A 19,875-nucleotide genomic window follows, 5' to 3' on the forward strand; every position below is an offset into this window, starting at 1 on the left:
TAAAGACGTCAAAAAGAGAATTCAGTCTCTCCCCAGCACTACCAAAATCCTATCAAAATTACCAAACATTTCTATACCCAGTTGTTACCCACTTTTAAGATAGACGAGCTCAATTGTGATAAGCTGTCTTTAAATTCGTTAGGTATTTTCAGGATGACACCCTTTTCTTGAGAATATTAAATCTTGCGTCCCATGTTAACGAAATTGTTTTAATCCGTTCTAGAAAATGTGAATTGCAGATATGGCAGCTCACTTCAACTCAACATGACGCTGAACAGTTGGTTATTTTGTCAGAGAGCTATCAGCAACATTCTCGTTGGACCAGTTGATTTCTAGAATGCCCCTTGCACAAATAAGTCATACTTTTAAAGTAGACTGCTGAAACATTTGCATTCATATAAGCGATTCTTCCCAGTTTCCAAAGTTTCGGAAAACGTCCTCCAGATCTAAAATTGGGTTGAAAGAAATGATTAGATCAGAGTATACAATGCCAGTGATCAAAACCACTGATCGAAATACCTGCTAAAAATATATGTGACATATCAGACGAAAGACAACTAGTTTCCAAGGTGAAGGGTTCTGACTGAATACTCATTGTAATTGTGTTAAATATTCAACATTCTTAGTATTTGCTACTTTTAAAAAGAAGGAAACAATTTTGTCCGTTTCCATTACAATTAGTATTTCGTACCCAGCACTGAGAGACTAGGAACGATTGATACGATGTCAGCTCAAACTTTCATGAGCGCCATATCAGACGAGCTAAGGGACTAGGAGAAAGTTTGTTCAGTGAGCAATAGTAGAAGAATGGAAATACCTTCGGGTAGCAATGCGTCATTTTCATCATATTCCATCATAAGTTGCTCAGAAAGATCTTTCTTCGCTTGCTCTTTCGCTCTGAAAGGACGATCATCAATTTTAGAACAAAGTTTAAGCACATCACTTAGTCAAGAAGAAAGATGAGTCAGAAATTCGATTTCGTTGGTCAAACTATGTAATTTAATTTCCAAGATTGAAAAAAAATCTATTACATGAAGATCGTCCTCTGTTTTACAGAGGATACCTGGGCATGTATTGAGCGGTCTAGGAGTCTACCAGCGTGCGATATCAACAGTTTTTGGATTAAGTGCGTTAACCCAGCGTAAACAACTAAGGAACAAGGCCAGTGCATTTCTACCTAGACAATGCTATAGTCTAAGACAAATCACTACATCTAAGAAAAAAGTCAAATATTCGCAAACGGGTTATTTAGCCGTAAAGAGTTTACAGCCGATAAAGTTTGACGGTCTTGTTTTAAACTCACCACCGATAATTTTTTTACATACTGCTATACGGCTGTTGAAAACTGACACTCACGCATTTTATTTTCCTCTTTCACTATCCTTTTATTCGAACGAACGATAGCATGGTCCAATATTTCACCTCAATCCTATAGCATACATAGTTTGTACACCCCCTACAAATGCCAAAAATCGTGCACATGGGATTGCAAATGAATTTTATATATTAAATTTGAACTTACTGTTCTTGCCATGTTGGAGGTTCGATATCTTCCACAAGGCTTGAACCAATGAACGTGTGCGTACTAGAAATGTAACAACTAAGTTTATTCGAAAGTTTTCAACCTTTCATGACCACTGGCAAAGTTTCCTTAACAGCGAGTTTATGTATATCGGGGAAAACTTCGTCGGGGAAAACTTCGTCGGGGAAAATTTTCGTCGGGGAAAATATTCGTCACTTGTCCAAATTTTCGTCAGTTTTCCCCGATAAGGTATGCGTGTTTTCTGTGACGGAGACGGTTAACTTATGATTCGTTTAGATCCTATTCGATTGAGGACGACGGTAAAATACTATATTCATTTTCGGAATTTTTCACCCTTTCATGGCGACTGTTCATTTGTATGAATCTCATTCCCGTATTGGAAAGGAATACGCGACAATTACCTTATTACACAAATATTACTAGGCAAGTAGTCAACGGCCTTGAAATTTGCACGGTCGGAAATTAACACGAATTTTTCTGCTTTTTCAAGGAAACAGCGGCTGGTTTTAATTAAGGGGGTTTTTATTAACACGAAATTTCTTTAATTCGTGTTAATAAAATGACTAGTAATATTCTCGGAATAAGTAGTTATTACAAGTTCCTGAGTGAAAAAGCTCTGAATTTTCTTAAAGTGTAAGGAAATATAGAAAAACGATCTGAGCCTCTGACTTATTTTTTTTATTAAAAAATTTATCTAGCTATAAAACTGACCTTAGCTGCACTAATTGTCCAAGAGCAGAAGAATTTCCGTCCGGTTGACTAAAAGGAAAAAATTTATCAATGTTAAGAACTTCGACCTGCTGATAATAAAATTTTTTTCAGTGATTGTAGAATCAATTGCAAAGACTTTTCATTAGACCTTATTAAGAAATGCTCCTGAGTGCCAAATATTTTGTTCGAGTTCGAAACATTCGAGTTAAAGAGGTTCGAGTTATGGGAGTCTAGGATATCATTCTTACAGGTCTTCTTCAGCCAGTTGACCAATGATGATGTGTTTTCTTGCCAAACTTTTGGGACTTCTACTGCCCATACCCTCAATACGAATCTGTGAACTGAAGTTGAAAATATAAATTAAAGGATTGAATGATTTTAAATGAGTTTTAAAATGACCAGTACAGAGAAAGAGGAAAAGCTTTCCCACAATCACTATTGGATGAATATTTTCAAGTTTTGAACTTAATTAGGATTCTCAAATAAACTCTCTTCGAAATGTATCTTTAGCCTTGAAATTTACATTACGTTAGCCTTGAATTTCACTACGTTATCTCCGTTCATATCATACTAACAGACTTTTTATCATATCTCGCGTACTTTGACAGGAGGAGACAGTTAACTTGTCAACAGCGTTTGTAATCTACTTGAGCTTACTTATACAAAAAGGTTAAATTGAAATCTTTTATAACTGATCCTTCAAAATAAAAATATGATGAAACATTAGAAATCTTATCGGCTAGACCAATCTGTAAAATCCTCTTTTGAAAAGTTTTTAAGTCGATGATGATATATGGATCTGCTGTCACTGTAAATTCTTTGCCACTACAAAATACTCGAGTCTTCTCTTTTGTATGATATGATCAACATAGCTCAAATTATTGGAATAGTTTTTGACCGTTACAAGCTTTGCTTGAAGATGTAAAAATATTTTTCAAGATTTTTCGGGGTTTATGCTCGATTTTATAAGGAATCCACTTTAGTGACGAAAGTTGAAACCATTAAAAAGTTTGCTTGAGGTAGAAAACATTTCCCTGGTGCGAAAGTTTGGGAATTTTCAAAATAGGAGGGAGAGCAAGTTGATCATATCAAAAGTATACAGCGATTCAATAAAACTTGAATAAATTCTTTGAAATTGAATAAGCTATACGGATAAAATACAAAATCTTTCTATTACTACAAGGTCTAAACAACAACAAATAATTAAAAAGCGGACTCCATGATAATTTAGACTTCAGAATATTCAAGTTCAAAGAGGTTCCGAATGCCACCGCTGAAAAATATGAATTAAAGTGCAAGATAAGCAACGGTTATGAGGGTACGTTATGAATGGTGAACGCGTATGTGCAGAGTTTATTGGCTACGTTAGAGTAAAGTTAGTGGCTGCTCACTCGAGTCGAGTTAACTTATAATTAAGGCCCCCAGCGGTTTGTGTGAATGTGTGAATGGGCTTTTTCACTTGCGTGAATGCGTGAAAATTAAAAAAAAATTGCATGAATGCGTGAATTGAAGGTCGGCTGGAGGGCTTCAATGAAGGTTCTGACACAAAAGATATTATACCATTGTCTGTCTCAGTAACCTGCTGATAAATTTCCTTCTTACCTTTTTCTACCAACAAAAGACCGTTTGCGATTTTTGTCATCTTTGAATTTTGCCAACATATTATCGTAAACCTCTTGGTTGAGCTTTTGTCTGAAATAGATACAAGATTTCGTTGAAACAGAGAAAATGGTAGGATGGACTTACATGAAGTTTTTGTCAAAATTTAGTCAGAGTAAATGAGATGATACTAACTTTGATTTCTTCTTTTTAACGGGAACTGGTCGCTCGACTGATTCGTGCATTGAATCTTCGCTGAAAGAGAAAAAAAGAAGGCAGTTGGAAATTTCGACCCTAATTCGATTTACTCAACCCTTTGCAAATGAAAAATCTACCGTGAAGATACAAAAGTCTTGTGAAACGGAATTCGATAAAAATCATTTTAAGCAAGACAATAGCACGGCAAAGTATGTATTTCACACTGTGAAAAAGATTGATGATTCTTTTGGAGGCACATTCAGTCCGTCTCCACAGGTTAAATATCAGAGAAAACTAAGCTGTGGTTTTCCCGGTGAGCAAAATAACAATGCGAAGTATGCACTACATACGTTTGATTGTGAGTTTTGATGAAGATGATGATGACACAAACGACAAAAATCACAACAGTTGGTACAGCACTGGTGTACACAAGCCATGCAGGGTGGTCATGCTTCTTTCTGTGCACGTGTTGTTCTGGTAGCTCCCCACTACTCGGCTGCAATGTTGATTTGGAAGCTCTTGGCGTTGGAGGGATATCGTAAGTACGCGCGTTCTGATCGATCGAGTTCGTTTGAGATGCGTTGTCGTTATTCGTGCTGCGCTTTGCCTGATGATGGTGGAGCTGGTTTGTAATGTCCCTGTGAGAAGTATCTGAGTCTGGATAAAAGAAATCAGAAACGTTATTGTCATTGCATAAAAATCAGGTATTGTTGTCAAGAAGAACCGAAAAGAATCTGAAATTCTGGTCACCGATAAGATTCCCTTAAAAACTCTCTAATAAATCATACAAAGTAAAGATCTCCAAGCCGAGTAATTTAAGTTACGTTTCCAGTTCTATGACGAAACTCGCGTACCAGGAATTACTTGAAATTCACTTCACATCCCTATCTCAGTAGACTAGAATTTTCTTCTGATTGAGCTTTTGCTTTCGGATCTTTTATAAAATACCACATCATCCAGTATCCAACCAGGATTACTCCCGGTAGGATAAAGTTCACTCATGTCCAGTACTGAGGAAAATTTGCACTGGTCTCCGGCGAAAGACTTTCGCAAAAGATTTATATCATTATCTCCCTAATATACCATTTTCGACTAAAGTTTCGGGGATAATGTGGTGGTCGAATTTTAGTAGCCATTCCCAGGAGTAATGCATTGGTCCAATATCATCAGTTTCTCTCCGGCGAAACGCGGTGGTCAAAACGCAAATAGATAATGTACAGTTTCGACTACATTTTCCGGGATGATTCGGTGGTGGCTCGGGCGTCCAGAATAAGTAATTTGTCTCCGGGGAAATTCGGTGATCCAAAATCACTTAAAATCTCCGGGAAAATGCAGTGGTCAAATTAGAAGGAAATATTTGAAACACACACACCAAATATTGGTTGACGGTGGCTCGGGCGTCCAGAATAAGTAGTTTGTCTCTGGGGAAATTCGGTGGTCTAAAATCAGTCAAAATCTCCGGGAAAATGTGGTGGTCAAATTAGAAGGAGATATTTGAAACACACACACACCATATCTTGGTTGACAGTGGCTCGGGCGTCCAGAATAAGTAGTTTATCTCCGAGGAAATTCGGTGGTCCAAAATCAGTCAAAATCTCCGGGAAAATGCGGTGGTCAAATTAGAATGAGATATTTGAAACACACACACCATATCTTGGTTGACGATGGCTCGGGCGTCCAGAATAAGTAGTTTGTCTCTGGGGAAATTCGGTGATCCAAAATCAGTCAAAATCTCCGGGAAAATGCGGTGGTCAAATTAGAAGAAGATATTTGAAACACTCACACCATATTTTGGTTGACGGTGGCTCGGGCGTCCAGAATAAGTAATTTGTCTCCGGGGAAATTCGGTGGTCCAAAATCACTTAAAATCTCCGGGAAAATGCGGTGGTCAAATTAGAAAGAGTTATTTGAAACACACACACCATATCTTGGTTGACGGTGGCTCGGGCGTCCAGAATAAGTAATTTGTCTCCGGGGAAATTCGGTGGTCCAAAATCACTTAAAATCTTCGGGAAAATGCGTTGGTTAAATTAGAAAGAGATATTTGAAACACACACCATATCTTGGTTGACGATGGCTCGGGCGTCCAGAATAAGTAGTTTGTCTCCGGGGAAATTCGGTGGTCCAAAATCAGTCAAAATCTCCGGGAAAATGCGGTGGTCAAATTAGACGGAGATATTTGAAACACACACACCATATTTTGGTTGACGGTGGCTCGGGCGTCCAGAATAAGTAATTTGTCTCTGGGGAAATTCGGTGGTCCAAAATCACTTAAAATCTCCGGGAAAATGCGGTGGTCAAATTAGAAGGAGTTATTTGAAACACACACACCATATCTTGGTTGACGGTGGCTCGGGTGTCCAGAATAAGTAGTTTATCCCCGGGAAATTCGGTGGTCCAAAATCACGTAAAATCTCCGGGAAAATGCGGTGGTCAAATTAGAAGGAGTATTTGAAACACACACCCATATTGGTTGACGGTGGCTCGGGCGTCCAGAATAAGTTTGTCCCGGGAAATCGGTGGTCCAAAATCAGTCAAATCTCCGGGAAATGCGGTGGTCAATTAGAAGGAGATATTGAAACACACACAACCCATCTTGGTTGCGGTGGCTCGGGTCAAATAAGTAATTTGTCGGGGAAATTCGGTGGTCCAAAATCAGTCTCCCGGGAAAATGCGGTGGTCAAATTAGAAGGAGTTATTTGAAACACACCACCAATTTGGTTGACGGTGGCTCGGGCGTCCAGAATAGTAATTTTCTCCGGGGAAATTCGGTGGTCCAAAATCACTTAAACTCCGGGAAAATGCGGTGGTCAAAGAAGGAATTTGAAACACACACACCAAAATCTTGGTTGACGTGGCTCGGGTGTCAGGTCGTCCAGAATAAGTAAGTTTTGTCTCCGGGGAATTCGGTGGTCCAAAATCACTAAAATCTCCGGAAAGCGGTGGTCAAATTGAAGGAGATATTTGAAACACACACACCATATCTTGGTTGACGGTGGTTCGGGCGTCCAGAATAAGTAGTTTATCTCCTGGGAAATTCGGTGGCCAAAATCACATAAATGCCGGGAAAATGCGGTGGTCAAATTTATTTGAAACACACACCCCTAGTGACGGGGGGGTCGGGGCGTCCAGAATAAGTCTTTCCTCGGGGAAATTCGGTGGTCCAAACAACATATGAGCTAAATTCTTATAAGAATCAAATCAATAACTCTTGATTAACAGCCATATACCTTTCGGTAATTAGCTTTTACAAAGTAAACAAGGGACATTGCACAATATGAGCATGTTTATTTTTCTTATAAGCATCTACTTTATAGGATTCAAATCAGTAACTCTTCATAGACATCCATAAACTTTTCGGTAATTAGTCTTACAAAGTAAACAAGGGACGGCGCATAGTACCAGCTTATTTATTTTTCCTATAAGCACCTTCTTTATAAGAATCAAATCAATAACTCCTGGTCAACAGCCATATACCTTTCGGTAATTAGTTTTTACAAAGTAAGCAAGGAACATTGCACAATATGAGCATGTTTAATTTTCTGATAAGCATCTACTTTATAAGAATCAAATTAATAACTCTTGACAGACAGCCATATACTTTTCGGTAATTAGTTTTTACAAAGTAAACAAAGAATAAATAAGAAATGGTCACAAGGTAAGCATTTTCTTTATAGGATCAAATATATAATTCTTGATTGAAGGTAATTTTACTTTTCGGAAATCAGTTATTACAAAGTAACAAAGGGGCGGTACACAAGGTAAGTATCAGTATTTTTCTTATATAAGCATGTTCTTTATAGGAAACTGATCACTAACTTTTGGATTAAGTGATTTACTGTTCAGTAATCAGCTATTACGAAATTCTGGGTTCCACAGGGTTACTAGTAATGGCTCGAATTTCATTCAGGTTCTAGCCTACACACACCAAAACGACGGCTTGTCACTGTGCCGGGTGTATACTCGGCGCCCTAGGCCCCGCAGGGTTGCTAGTAACGGCTCGAATTTCAAACAGGTTTAACCCTTTGTGTAGAAACCTGCAAATCAATAATCTTTTCTAAAGTTTTTATACTTATTCAATAGGTAAGTATCAGTATTTTTCTTATAAGCATGTTGTTTATAAGAAACTGATCACTAACTTTTGGATTCTTTTGGATTAAGTGATTTACTGTTCAGTAATCAGCTATTACAAAATTCTGGGTTCCACAGGGTTACTAGTAATGGCTCGAATTTCAATCAGGTTCTAGCCTACACACACCAAAACGACGGCTTGTCACTGTGCCGGGTGTATACTCGGCGCCCTAGGCCCCGCAGGGTTGCTAGTAACGGCTCGAATTTCAATCAGGTTTAACCCTTTGTGTAGAAACCTGCAAATCAACGTTCTTTTCTAAAGTTTTTATACTCATTCAATAGCTAAATGCTAATAGGATAAGCTACACACACCAAAACGACGGCTTGTCACTGTGCCGGGTGTATACTCGGCGCCCTAGGCCCCGCAGGGTTGCTAGTAACGGCTCGAATTTTAATCAGTTTCTAGCCTACACACACCAGAACGACGGCTTGTCACTGTGCTGGGTGTATACTCGGTGCCCTAGGCCCCACAGGGTTGTTACTAACGGCTCGAATTTTAATCAGTTTCTAGCCTACACACACCAAAACGACGGCCTATCTCCCTCCAATTTTACCACCGCATTTTCCCGGAGATTTGATCTGATTTTGGACAAGCGAATTTCCCCAGAGACAAATCAATTATTCTATACGGCCTAGCCACGGTCAACTAAAATTTGGTAAGACTGTCTTAGATATCTCCTTTCAATTTTACCACCGTATTTTCCCAGAGATTTGGTTTGATTTTGGACTAGCGAATTTCCCCAGAGATAAATCAATAATTCTCGACGGCCGAGCCACGGTCAACTAAAATTTGGTAAGAATGTCTCAAATATCTCCTTTCAATTTTACCACCGCATTTTCCCGAAGATTTGGTCTGATTTTGGACTAGCGAATTTCCCCAGAGACTAATCAATAATTCTGGACGGCCGAGCCACGGTCAACCAAAATTTGGTAAGAATGTCTCAAATATTTCCTTCCAATGTTACCACCGCATTTTCCCGGAGATTTGATCTGATTTTGGACAAGCGAATTTCCCCAGAAACAAATCAATAATTCTGGACGGCCGAGCCACGGTCAACTGAAATTTGGTAAGAATGTCTCAAATATCTCCTTTCAATTTTACCACCGCATTTTCCCGGAGATTTGATCTGATTTTGGACAAGCGAATTTCCCCAGAGACAAATCAATAATTCTCGATGGCCGAGCCACAGTCATCTAAAATTTGGTAAGAATATCTCAAATATCTCCTTTCAATTTTACCACCGCATTTTCCCGGAGATTTGATCTGTTTTTGGACAAGAAAATTTCCCCAGAGACAAATCAATAATTCTCGACGGCCGAGCCACGGTCAGCTAAAATTTGGTAAAGGTCCTCAATATCTCCTTTCAATTTTACCACCGCATTTTCCCGGGATTTGATCTGATTGGACAAGCGAATTTCCCCAGAAACAAATCAATAATTCTGGACGGCCGAGCCACGTCACGGTAAAATGTCTCAAGCCGTCCTTTCTTCACCAAGGCTGATTCCCCGGGATTTGATCTGATTTTGGACAAGCGAATTCCCCAGAGACAAATCATAATTCTCGATGGCCGAGCCAGGTCAGCTAAATTTGGTAAGAATGTTCAAATCTCCTTTCAATTTTACCACCGCATTTTCCCGGAGATTTGATCTGATTTTGGACAAGCAAATTTCCCCAGAGACAAATCAATAATTCTCGACGGCCGAGCCACGGTCAACTAAAATTTGGTAAGAATGCTCAATATCTCTTTCATTTTACAACACCCGCATTTTCCCCCGGAGATTTGAATCTGATTTGGACAAGCGATTTCCCAGAACAATAAAATTTTGGACGTCCGCCACGGTCCAACTGAAAATTTGTAAGAATTTCCTAAATATCTCCTTTCAATTTTACCACCGCATTTTCCCGGAGATTTGATCTTTTTGGACTAGCGAATTTCCCCAGAGAAATCAATAATTTCGACGCCTAGCCCGGTCAACTAAAATTGGTAAGAATCTCAAATATCTCCCGGAGATTTCTATTTTAGCCGGTCACTTTGCAAATATGTTCCCGAGATTTGATCTGATTTTGGACAAGCAATTCCCCAGAGACAAATCAATAATTCCGACGGCCGAGCCACGTAGCTAAAATTTGGTAAGAATGTCTAAATATCTCCTTTTCATTTTACCACTGCATTTTCCCGGAGATGGATCTGTTTTGACAAGCGAATTTCCGAACAAATCAATAATTCTCGACGGCCGAGCCACGGTCAGCTAAAATTTGGTAGAATGTCTCAATATCTCCTTCATGTTACCACCAGCATTTTCCCGAGATTTGATCTGATTTTGGACAAGCGAATTTCCCAAACAATCAATAATTCTCGACGGCCGAGCCACATCAGCTAAAATTGGTAAGAATTCTCAAATATCTCCTTCAATTTTACCACCGCATTTTCCCGATTTTAATGATTTTGGGACAAGCGAATTTCCCCAGAGACAAATCAATAATTCTCGATGGCCGAGCCACAGTCAGCTAAATTGGTAGAAATTCTCAAATCTCTTTTCAATTTTACCACTGCATTTCCCGGAGATTTGATCTGATTTGAACAGCGAATTTCCCAGAGACAAATCATTAATTCAAGGTCGAGCCACGGTCACTAAATTTGGTAAGAATGTCAAATATCCCTTTCTAGTTTACCACTGCATTTTCCGGAGATTTGATCTGATTTTGGACAAGCGAATTTCCCCAGAGACAAATCAATAATTCTTGACGGCCGAGCCACGGTCAACTCAAATTTGGTAAGAATGTCTTAGATATCTCCTTTCAATTTTACCACTGCATTTTCCCGGAGATTTGATCTGATTTTGGACAAGCGAATTTCCCCAGAGACAAATCAATAATTCTCGACGGCCGAGCCACGGTCAACTAAAATTTGGTAAGAATGTCTCAAATATCTCCTTTCAATTTTACCACTGCATTTTCCCGGAGATTTGATCTGATTTTGGACAAGCGAATTTCCCCAGAGACAAATCAATAATTCTCGACGGCCGAGCCACGGTCAACTAAAATTTGGTAAGAATGTCTCAAATATCTCCTTTCAATTTTACCACTGCATTTTCCCGGAGATTTGATCTGATTTTGGACAAGCGAATTTCCCCAGAGACAAATCAATAATTCTCGACGGCCGAGCCACGGTCAGCTAAAATTTGGTAAGAATGTCTCAAATATCTCCTTTCAATTTTACCACCGCATTTTCCCGGAGATTTGATCTGATTTTGGACAAGCGAATTTCCCCAGAGACAAATCAATAATTCTCGACGGCCGAGCCACGGTCAACTAAAATTTGGTAAGAATGTCTCAAATATCTCCTTTCAATTTTACCACTGCATTTTCCCGGAGATTTGATCTGATTTTGGACAAGCGAATTTCCCCAGAGACAAATCAATAATTCTCGACGGCCGAGCCACGGTCAACTAAAATTTGGTAAGAATGTCTCAAATATCTCCTTTCAATTTTACCACCGCATTTTCCCGGAGATTTGATCTGATTTTGGACAAGCGAATTTCCCCAGAGACAAATCAATAATTCTCGACGGCCGAGCCACGGTCAACTAAAATTTGGTAAGAATGTCTCAAATATCTCCTTTCAATTTTACCACCGCATTTTCCCGGAGATTTGATCTGATTTTGGACAAGCGAATTTCCCCAGAGACAAATCAATAATTCTCGACGGCCGAGCCACGGTCAACTAAAATTTGGTAAGAATGTCTTCAAATATCTCCTTTCAATTTTACCACCGCATTTTCCCGGAGATTTGATCTGATTTTGGACAAGCGAATTTCCCCAGAGACAAATCAATAATTCTCGACGGCCGAGCCACGGTCAACTAAAATTTGGTAAGAATGTCTTCAAATATCTCCTTTCAATTTTACCACCGCATTTTCCCGGAGATTTGATCTGATTTTGGACAAGCGAATTTCCCCAGAGACAAATCAATAATTCTCGACGGCCGAGCCACGGTCAACTAAAATTTGGTAAGAATGTCTCAAATATCTCCTTTCAATTTTACCACCGCATTTTCCCGGAGATTTGATCTGATTTTGGACAAGCGAATTTCCCCAGAGACAAATCAATAATTCTCGACGGCCGAGCCACGGTCAACTAAAATTTGGTAAGAATGTCTTAAATATCTCCTTTCAATTTTACCACCGCATTTTCCCGGAGATTTGATCTGATTTTGGACAAGCGAATTTCCCCAGAGACAAATCAATAATTCTCGACGGCCGAGCCACGGTCAACTAAAATTTGGTAAGAATGTCTTAAATATCTCCTTTCAATTTTACCACCGCATTTTCCCGGAGATTTGATCTGATTTTGGACAAGCGAATTTCCCCAGAGACAAATCAATAATTCTCGACGGCCGAGCCACGGTCAACTAAAATTTGGTAAGAATGTCTTAAATATCTCCTTTCAATTTTACCACCGCATTTTCCCGGAGATTTGATCTGATTTTGGACTAGCGAATTTCCCCAGAGACAAATCAATAATTCTCGACGGCCGAGCCACGGTCAACTAAAATTTGGTAAGAATGTCTTAAATATCTCCTTTCAATTTTACCACCTGCATTTTCCCGGAGATTTGATCTGATTTTGGACAAGCGAATTTCCCCAGAGACAAATCAATAATTCTCGACGGCCGAGCCACGGTCAACTAAAATTTGGTAAGAATGTCTTAAATATCTCCTTTCAATTTTACCACCGCATTTTCCCGGAGATTTGGTCTGATTTTGGACAAGCGAATTTCCCCAGAGACAAATCAATAATTCTCGACGGCCGAGCCACGGTCAACTAAAATTTGGTAAGAATGTCTCAAATATCTCCTTTCAATTTTACCACCGCATTTTCCCGGAGATTTGATCTGATTTTGGACAAGCGAATTTCCCCAGAGACAAATCAATAATTCTCGACGGCCGAGCCACGGTCAACTAAAATTTGGTAAGAATGTCTCAAATATCTCCTTTCAATTTTACCACCGCATTTTCCCGGAGATTTGATCTGATTTTGGACAAGCGAATTTCCCCAGAGACAAATCAATAATTCTCGACGGCCGAGCCACGGTCAACTAAAATTTGGTAAGAATGTCTTCAAATATCTCCTTTCAATTTTACCACCGCATTTTCCCGGAGATTTGATCTGATTTTGGACAAGCGAATTTCCCCAGAGACAAATCAATAATTCTCGACGGCCGAGCCACGGTCAACTAAAATTTGGTAAGAATGTCTTCAAATATCTCCTTTCAATTTTACCACCGCATTTTCCCGGAGATTTGATCTGATTTTGGACAAGCGAATTTCCCCAGAGACAAATCAATAATTCTCGACGGCCGAGCCACGGTCAACTAAAATTTGGTAAGAATGTCTTAAATATCTCCTTTCAATTTTACCACCGCATTTTCCCGGAGATTTGGTCTGATTTTGGACAAGCGAATTTCCCCAGAGACAAATCAATAATTCTCGACGGCCGAGCCACGGTCAACTAAAATTTGGTAAGAATGTCTCAAATATCTCCTTTCAATTTTACCACCGCATTTTCCCGGAGATTTGATCTGATTTTGGACAAGCGAATTTCCCCAGAGACAAATCAATAATTCTCGACGGCCGAGCCACGGTCAACTAAAATTTGGTAAGAATGTCTTCAAATATCTCCTTTCAATTTTACCACCGCATTTTCCCGGAGATTTGATCTGATTTTGGACAAGCGAATTTCCCCAGAGACAAATCAATAATTCTCGACGGCCGAGCCACGGTCAACTAAAATTTGGTAAGAATGTCTCAAATATCTCCTTTCAATTTTACCACCGCATTTTCCCGGAGATTTGATCTGATTTTGGACAAGCGAATTTCCCCAGAGACAAATCAATAATTCTCGACGGCCGAGCCACGGTCAACTAAAATTTGGTAAGAATGTCTCAAATATCTCCTTTCAATTTTACCACCGCATTTTCCCGGAGATTTGATCTGATTTTGGACAAGCGAATTTCCCCAGAGACAAATCAATAATTCTCGACGGCCGAGCCACGGTCAACTAAAATTTGGTAAGAATGTCTCAAATATCTCCTTTCAATTTTACCACCGCATTTTCCCGGAGATTTGGTCTGATTTTGGACAAGCGAATTTCCCCAGAGACAAATCAATAATTCTCGACGGCCGAGCCACGGTCAACTAAAATTTGGTAAGAATGTCTCAAATATCTCCTTTCAATTTTACCACCGCATTTTCCCGGAGATTTGATCTGATTTTGGACAAGCGAATTTCCCCAGAGACAAATCAATAATTCTCGACGGCCGAGCCACGGTCAACTAAAATTTGGTAAGAATGTCTCAAATATCTCCTTTCAATTTTACCACCGCATTTTCCCGGAGATTTGATCTGATTTTGGACAAGCGAATTTCCCCAGAGACAAATCAATAATTCTCGACGGCCGAGCCACGGTCAACTAAAATTTGGTAAGAATGTCTTCAAATATCTCCTTTCAATTTTACCACCGCATTTTCCCGGAGATTTGGATCTGATTTTGGACAAGCGAATTTCCCCAGAGACAAATCAATAATTCTCGACGGCCGAGCCACGGTCAACTAAAATTTGGTAAGAATGTCTCAAATATCTCCTTTCAATTTTACCACCGCATTTTCCCGGAGATTTGATCTGATTTTGGACAAGCGAATTTCCCCAGAGACAAATCAATAATTCTCGACGGCCGAGCCACGGTCAACTAAAATTTGGTAAGAATGTCTTCAAATATCTCCTTTCAATTTTACCACCTGCATTTTCCCGGAGATTTGATCTGATTTTGGACAAGCGAATTTCCCCAGAGACAAATCAATAATTCTCGACGGCCGAGCCACGGTCAACTAAAATTTGGTAAGAATGTCTCAAATATCTCCTTTCAATTTTACCACCGCATTTTCCCGGAGATTTGATCTGATTTTGGACAAGCGAATTTCCCCAGAGACAAATCAATAATTCTCGACGGCCGAGCCACGGTCAACTAAAATTTGGTAAGAATGTCTCAAATATCTCCTTTCAATTTTACCACCGCATTTTCCCGGAGATTTGATCTGATTTTGGACAAGCGAATTTCCCCAGAGACAAATCAATAATTCTCGACGGCCGAGCCACGGTCAACTAAAATTTGGTAAGAATGTCTCAAATATCTCCTTTCAATTTTACCACCGCATTTTCCCGGAGATTTGATCTGATTTTGGACAAGCGAATTTCCCCAGAGACAAATCAATAATTCTCGACGGCCGAGCCACGGTCAGCTAAAATTTGGTAAGAATGTCTCAAATATCTCCTTTCAATTTTACCACCGCATTTTCCCGGAGATTTGATCTGATTTTGGACAAGCGAATTTCCCCAGAGACAAATCAATAATTCTCGACGGCCGAGCCACGGTCAACTAAAATTTGGTAAGAATGTCTCAAATATCTCCTTTCAATTTTACCACCGCATTTTCCCGGAGATTTGATCTGATTTTGGACAAGCGAATTTCCCCAGAGACAAATCAATAATTCTCGACGGCCGAGCCACGGTCAACTAAAATTTGGTAAGAATGTCTCAAATATCTCCTTTCAATTTTACCACCGCATTTTCCCGGAGATTTGATCTGATTTTGGACAAGCGAATTTCCCCAGAGACAAATCAATAATTCTCGACGGCCGAGCCACGGTCAAGCTAAAATTTGGTAAGAATGTCTTAAATATCTCCTTTCAATTTTACCACCGCATTTTCCCGGAGATTTGATCTGATTTTGGACAAGCGAATTTCCCCAGAGACAAATCAATAATTCTCGACGGCCGAGCCACGGTCAACTAAAATTTGGTAAGAATGTCTCAAATATCTCCTTTCAATTTTACCACCGCATTTTCCCGGAGATTTGATCTGATTTTGGACAAGCGAATTTCCCCAGAGACAAATCAATAATTCTCGACGGCCGAGCCACGGTCAACTAAAATTTGGTAAGAATGTCTCAAATATCTCCTTTCAATTTTACCACCGCATTTTCCCGGAGATTTGATCTGATTTTGGACAAGCGAATTTCCCCAGAGACAAATCAATAATTCTCGACGGCCGAGCCACGGTCAGCTAAAATTTGGTAAGAATGTCTCAAATATCTCCTTTCAATTTTACCACCTGCATTTTCCCGGAGATTTGATCTGATTTTGGACAAGCGAATTTCCCCAGAGACAAATCAATAATTCTCGACGGCCGAGCCACGGTCAACTAAAATTTGGTAAGAATGTCTCAAATATCTCCTTTCAATTTTACCACCGCATTTTCCCGGAGATTTGATCTGATTTTGGACGAGCGAATTTCCCCAGAGACAAATCAATAATTCTCGACGGCCGAGCCACGGTCAACTAAAATTTGGTAAGAATGTCTTCAAATATCTCCTTTCAATTTTACCACCGCATTTTCCCGGAGATTTGATCTGATTTTGGACAAGCGAATTTCCCCAGAGACAAATCAATAATTCTCGACGGCCGAGCCACGGTCAACTAAAATTTGGTAAGAATGTCTCAAATATCTCCTTTCAATTTTACCACCGCATTTTCCCGGAGATTTGATCTGATTTTGGACAAGCGAATTTCCCCAGAGACAAATCAATAATTCTCGACGGCCGAGCCACGGTCAGCTAAAATTTGGTAAGAATGTCTCAAATATCTCCTTTCAATTTTACCACCGCATTTTCCCGGAGATTTGATCTGATTTTGGACAAGCGAATTTCCCCAGAGACAAATCAATAATTCTCGACGGCCGAGCCACGGTCAACTAAAATTTGGTAAGAATGTCTTAAATATCTCCTTTCAATTTTACCACCGCATTTTCCCGGAGATTTGATCTGATTTTGGACAAGCGAATTTCCCCAGAGACAAATCAATAATTATCGACGGCCGAGCCACGGTCAACTATCAACTAAAATTTGGTAAGAATGTCTCAAATATCTCCTTTCAATTTTACCACCGCATTTTCCCGGAGATTTGATCTGATTTTGGACAAGCGAATTTCCCCAGAGACAAATCAATAATTCTCGACGGCCGAGCCACGGTCAACTAAAATTTGGTAAGAATGTCTCAAATATCTCCTTTCAATTTTACCACTGCATTTTCCCGGAGATTTGATCTGATTTTGGACAAGCGAATTTCCCCAGAGACAAATCAATAATTCTCGACGGCCGAGCCACGGTCAACTAAAATTTGGTAAGAATGTCTCAAATATCTCCTTTCAATTTTACCACCTGCATTTTCCCGGAGATTTGATCTGATTTTGGACAAGCGAATTTCCCCAGAGACAAATCAATAATTCTCGACGGCCGAGCCACGGTCAACTAAAATTTGGTAAGAATGTCTCAAATATCTCCTTTCTATTTTACCACTGCATTTTCCCGGAGATTTGATCTGATTTTGGACAAGCGAATTTCCCCAGAGACAAATCAATAATTCTCGACGGCCGAGCCACGGTCAGCTAAAATTTGGTAAGAATGTCTCAAATATCTCCTTTCAATTTTACCACCGCATTTTCCCGGAGATTTGATCTGATTTTGGACGAGCGAATTTCCCCAGAGACAAATCAATAATTCTCGACGGCCGAGCCACGGTCAACTAAAATTTGGTAAGAATGTCTCAAATATCTCCTTTCAATTTTACCACTGCATTTTCCCGGAGATTTGATCTGATTTTGGACAAGCGAATTTCCCCAGAGACAAATCAATAATTCTCGACGGCCGAGCCACGGTCAGCTAAAATTTGGTAAGAATGTCTCAAATATCTCCTTTCAATTTTACCACCGCATTTTCCCGGAGATTTGATCTGATTTTGGACGAGCGAATTTCCCCAGAGACAAATCAATAATTCTCGACGGCCGAGCCACGGTCAACTAAAATTTGGTAAGAATGTCTCAAATATCTCCTTTCTATTTTACCACTGCATTTTCCCGGAGATTTGATCTGATTTTGGACAAGCGAATTTCCCCAGAGACAAATCAATAATTATCGACGGCCGAGCCACGGTCAACTATCAACTAAAATTTGGTAAGAATGTCTCAAATATCTCCTTTCAATTTTACCACCGCATTTTCCCGGAGATTTGATATGATTTTGGACGAGCGAATTTCCCCAGAGACAAATCAATAATTCTCGACGGCCGAGCCACGGTCAACTAAAATTTGGTAAGAATGTCTCAAATATCTCCTTTCAATTTTACCACTGCATTTTCCCGGAGATTTGATCTGATTTTGGACAAGCGAATTTCCCCAGAGACAAATCAATAATTCTCGACGGCCGAGCCACGGTCAACTAAAATTTGGTAAGAATGTCTCAAATATCTCCTTTCAATTTTACCACCGCATTTTCCCGGAGATTTGATATGATTTTGGACGAGTGAATTTCCCCAGAGACAAATGAATAATTCTCGACGGCCGAGCCACGGTCAACTAAAATTTGGTAAGAATGTCTCAAATATCTCCTTTCAATTTTACCACTGCATTTTCCCGGAGATTTGATCTGATTTTGGACAAGCGAATTTCCCCAGAGACAAATCAATAATTCTCGACGGCCGAGCCACGGTCAACTAAAATCTGGTGTGTCTGTGTGTCCTTAATGTTTTGCATATTTATTTCATGTTTTTATTAGGGAGAATAGACTTATGGAAAAAATAGTCATATTTTTTTGAATTTTATCTCCCTAATATTTTTTCAAAATCGATTTCCAATATTTAGGAGATAAATCTTGTCAAACTCAAAGTATAATTCTGGTTGACCACCGCATATTCGCCTGTGTACTGGACATAGCATGGTGTGATATTTCGGGACATTTGCGATCGTTATCCTAAAACAGCTATGTAATTTGTAAAATATCAGTGGATGAAATTGATGGACCCCTCAAAGTGTTCGAAATTATGTAAAGTTTTGGATTTTTTGAGGTTTCGAAGTTTGTTGAATATAATATGTTTCAGAGTTACATCAATGAGGATATTTTGTAAATGAAGTATTTTGTGGAGCATGTAAAAATATTTTATTTTAATCGGCTTTTGGAAAAGTCCCAAGGCCAAGAGAGTTAAAAGTGAGAATATGTCGAGTCTATGTGAAAAAATTGAAAATGAAAATAAGAAAGGAACCTTCTGTGCCCCTTGAGGTGGAGTATGCACAATATTTGCATATTTATTTGCTTCGGGTGATTTTGAAGGGAAGTAGAATTTTATTTTCATACTATGACCGTTAAACGTAATCCAAATCATCCTTACCAACAAGAGAAATTGCACGGACAAAAAGACATTGATGTAACATCACCAGAACGCACATTGCCTTGGTGTTCACCATGTTGAAATGAGCGCTCCGTTCTCCAAAAAACAAGCTTGGCAATCAGGTATGCGTGGATTCTTTTGAAAGTAGGAAATGCTGCAAGACTGGATAATCAAACCAGGAGCATCTCTTTCTTTGTGTCTTTTCAGCTTTCAGTGATTGTTTTGAAGTTTTGAAGGATTTCAAGTGTTTCTCTGAAATGGAAAGAAAGTTATAGGAACGATCAATAATTGAAGATGGCCATATGTTCTCGCCATGATAGGATTATTTAAGACCACTGGGAGCCAAAAGTTCAACATTTTTAGATTAAGTTTTCAGTTATTCGCCGCAACAATAAGGCTTAACGGATGCTGACTCTAAA

The 19,875-nt window shown here is 39.5% G+C and overlaps 1 protein-coding gene across 1 annotated transcript; it reads right to left on the bottom strand.

Annotated features, from left to right (window-relative positions):
- Positions 1-301: 301 nt before the first annotated feature.
- On the bottom strand, positions 302-19,622 carry LOC136818268 (uncharacterized). Its single transcript, XM_067074647.1, has 9 exons — positions 19,457-19,622; positions 4,402-4,708; positions 4,049-4,108; positions 3,857-3,946; positions 2,503-2,595; positions 2,255-2,302; positions 1,523-1,585; positions 818-897; positions 302-446 (listed from the first exon to the last, which is right to left on the bottom strand). Exons 1-9 carry the CDS (start codon positions 19,530-19,532, stop codon positions 394-396), a joined length of 870 nt encoding a protein of 289 aa, XP_066930748.1. The 5' UTR covers positions 19,533-19,622; the 3' UTR covers positions 302-393.
- Positions 19,623-19,875: the final 253 nt, after the last annotated feature.

The sequence above is a fragment of the Clytia hemisphaerica genome, unplaced genomic scaffold (assembly GCF_902728285.1).
Source record: "Clytia hemisphaerica strain Z4C2 unplaced genomic scaffold, Clytia hemisphaerica genome assembly, whole genome shotgun sequence".
NCBI classification, from domain to species: Eukaryota; Metazoa; Cnidaria; class Hydrozoa; order Leptothecata; family Clytiidae; genus Clytia; species Clytia hemisphaerica.

Excerpts from the sequence above, each read along its gene's own strand:
- LOC136818268 (XM_067074647.1), bottom strand. The coding sequence starts at position 19,532 with ATGGTGAACACCAAGGCAATGTGCGTTCTGGTGATGTTACATCAATGT. Across the intron at positions 2,303-2,502 it reads CAACTGGCTGAAGAAGACCT|TCAACCGGACGGAAATTCTT; the intron begins GTAAGAATGATA and ends TTTTCCTTTTAG. Across the intron at positions 898-1,522 it reads CCTCCAACATGGCAAGAACA|AGCGAAAGAGCAAGCGAAGA; the intron begins GTAAGTTCAAAT and ends TCGTCCTTTCAG.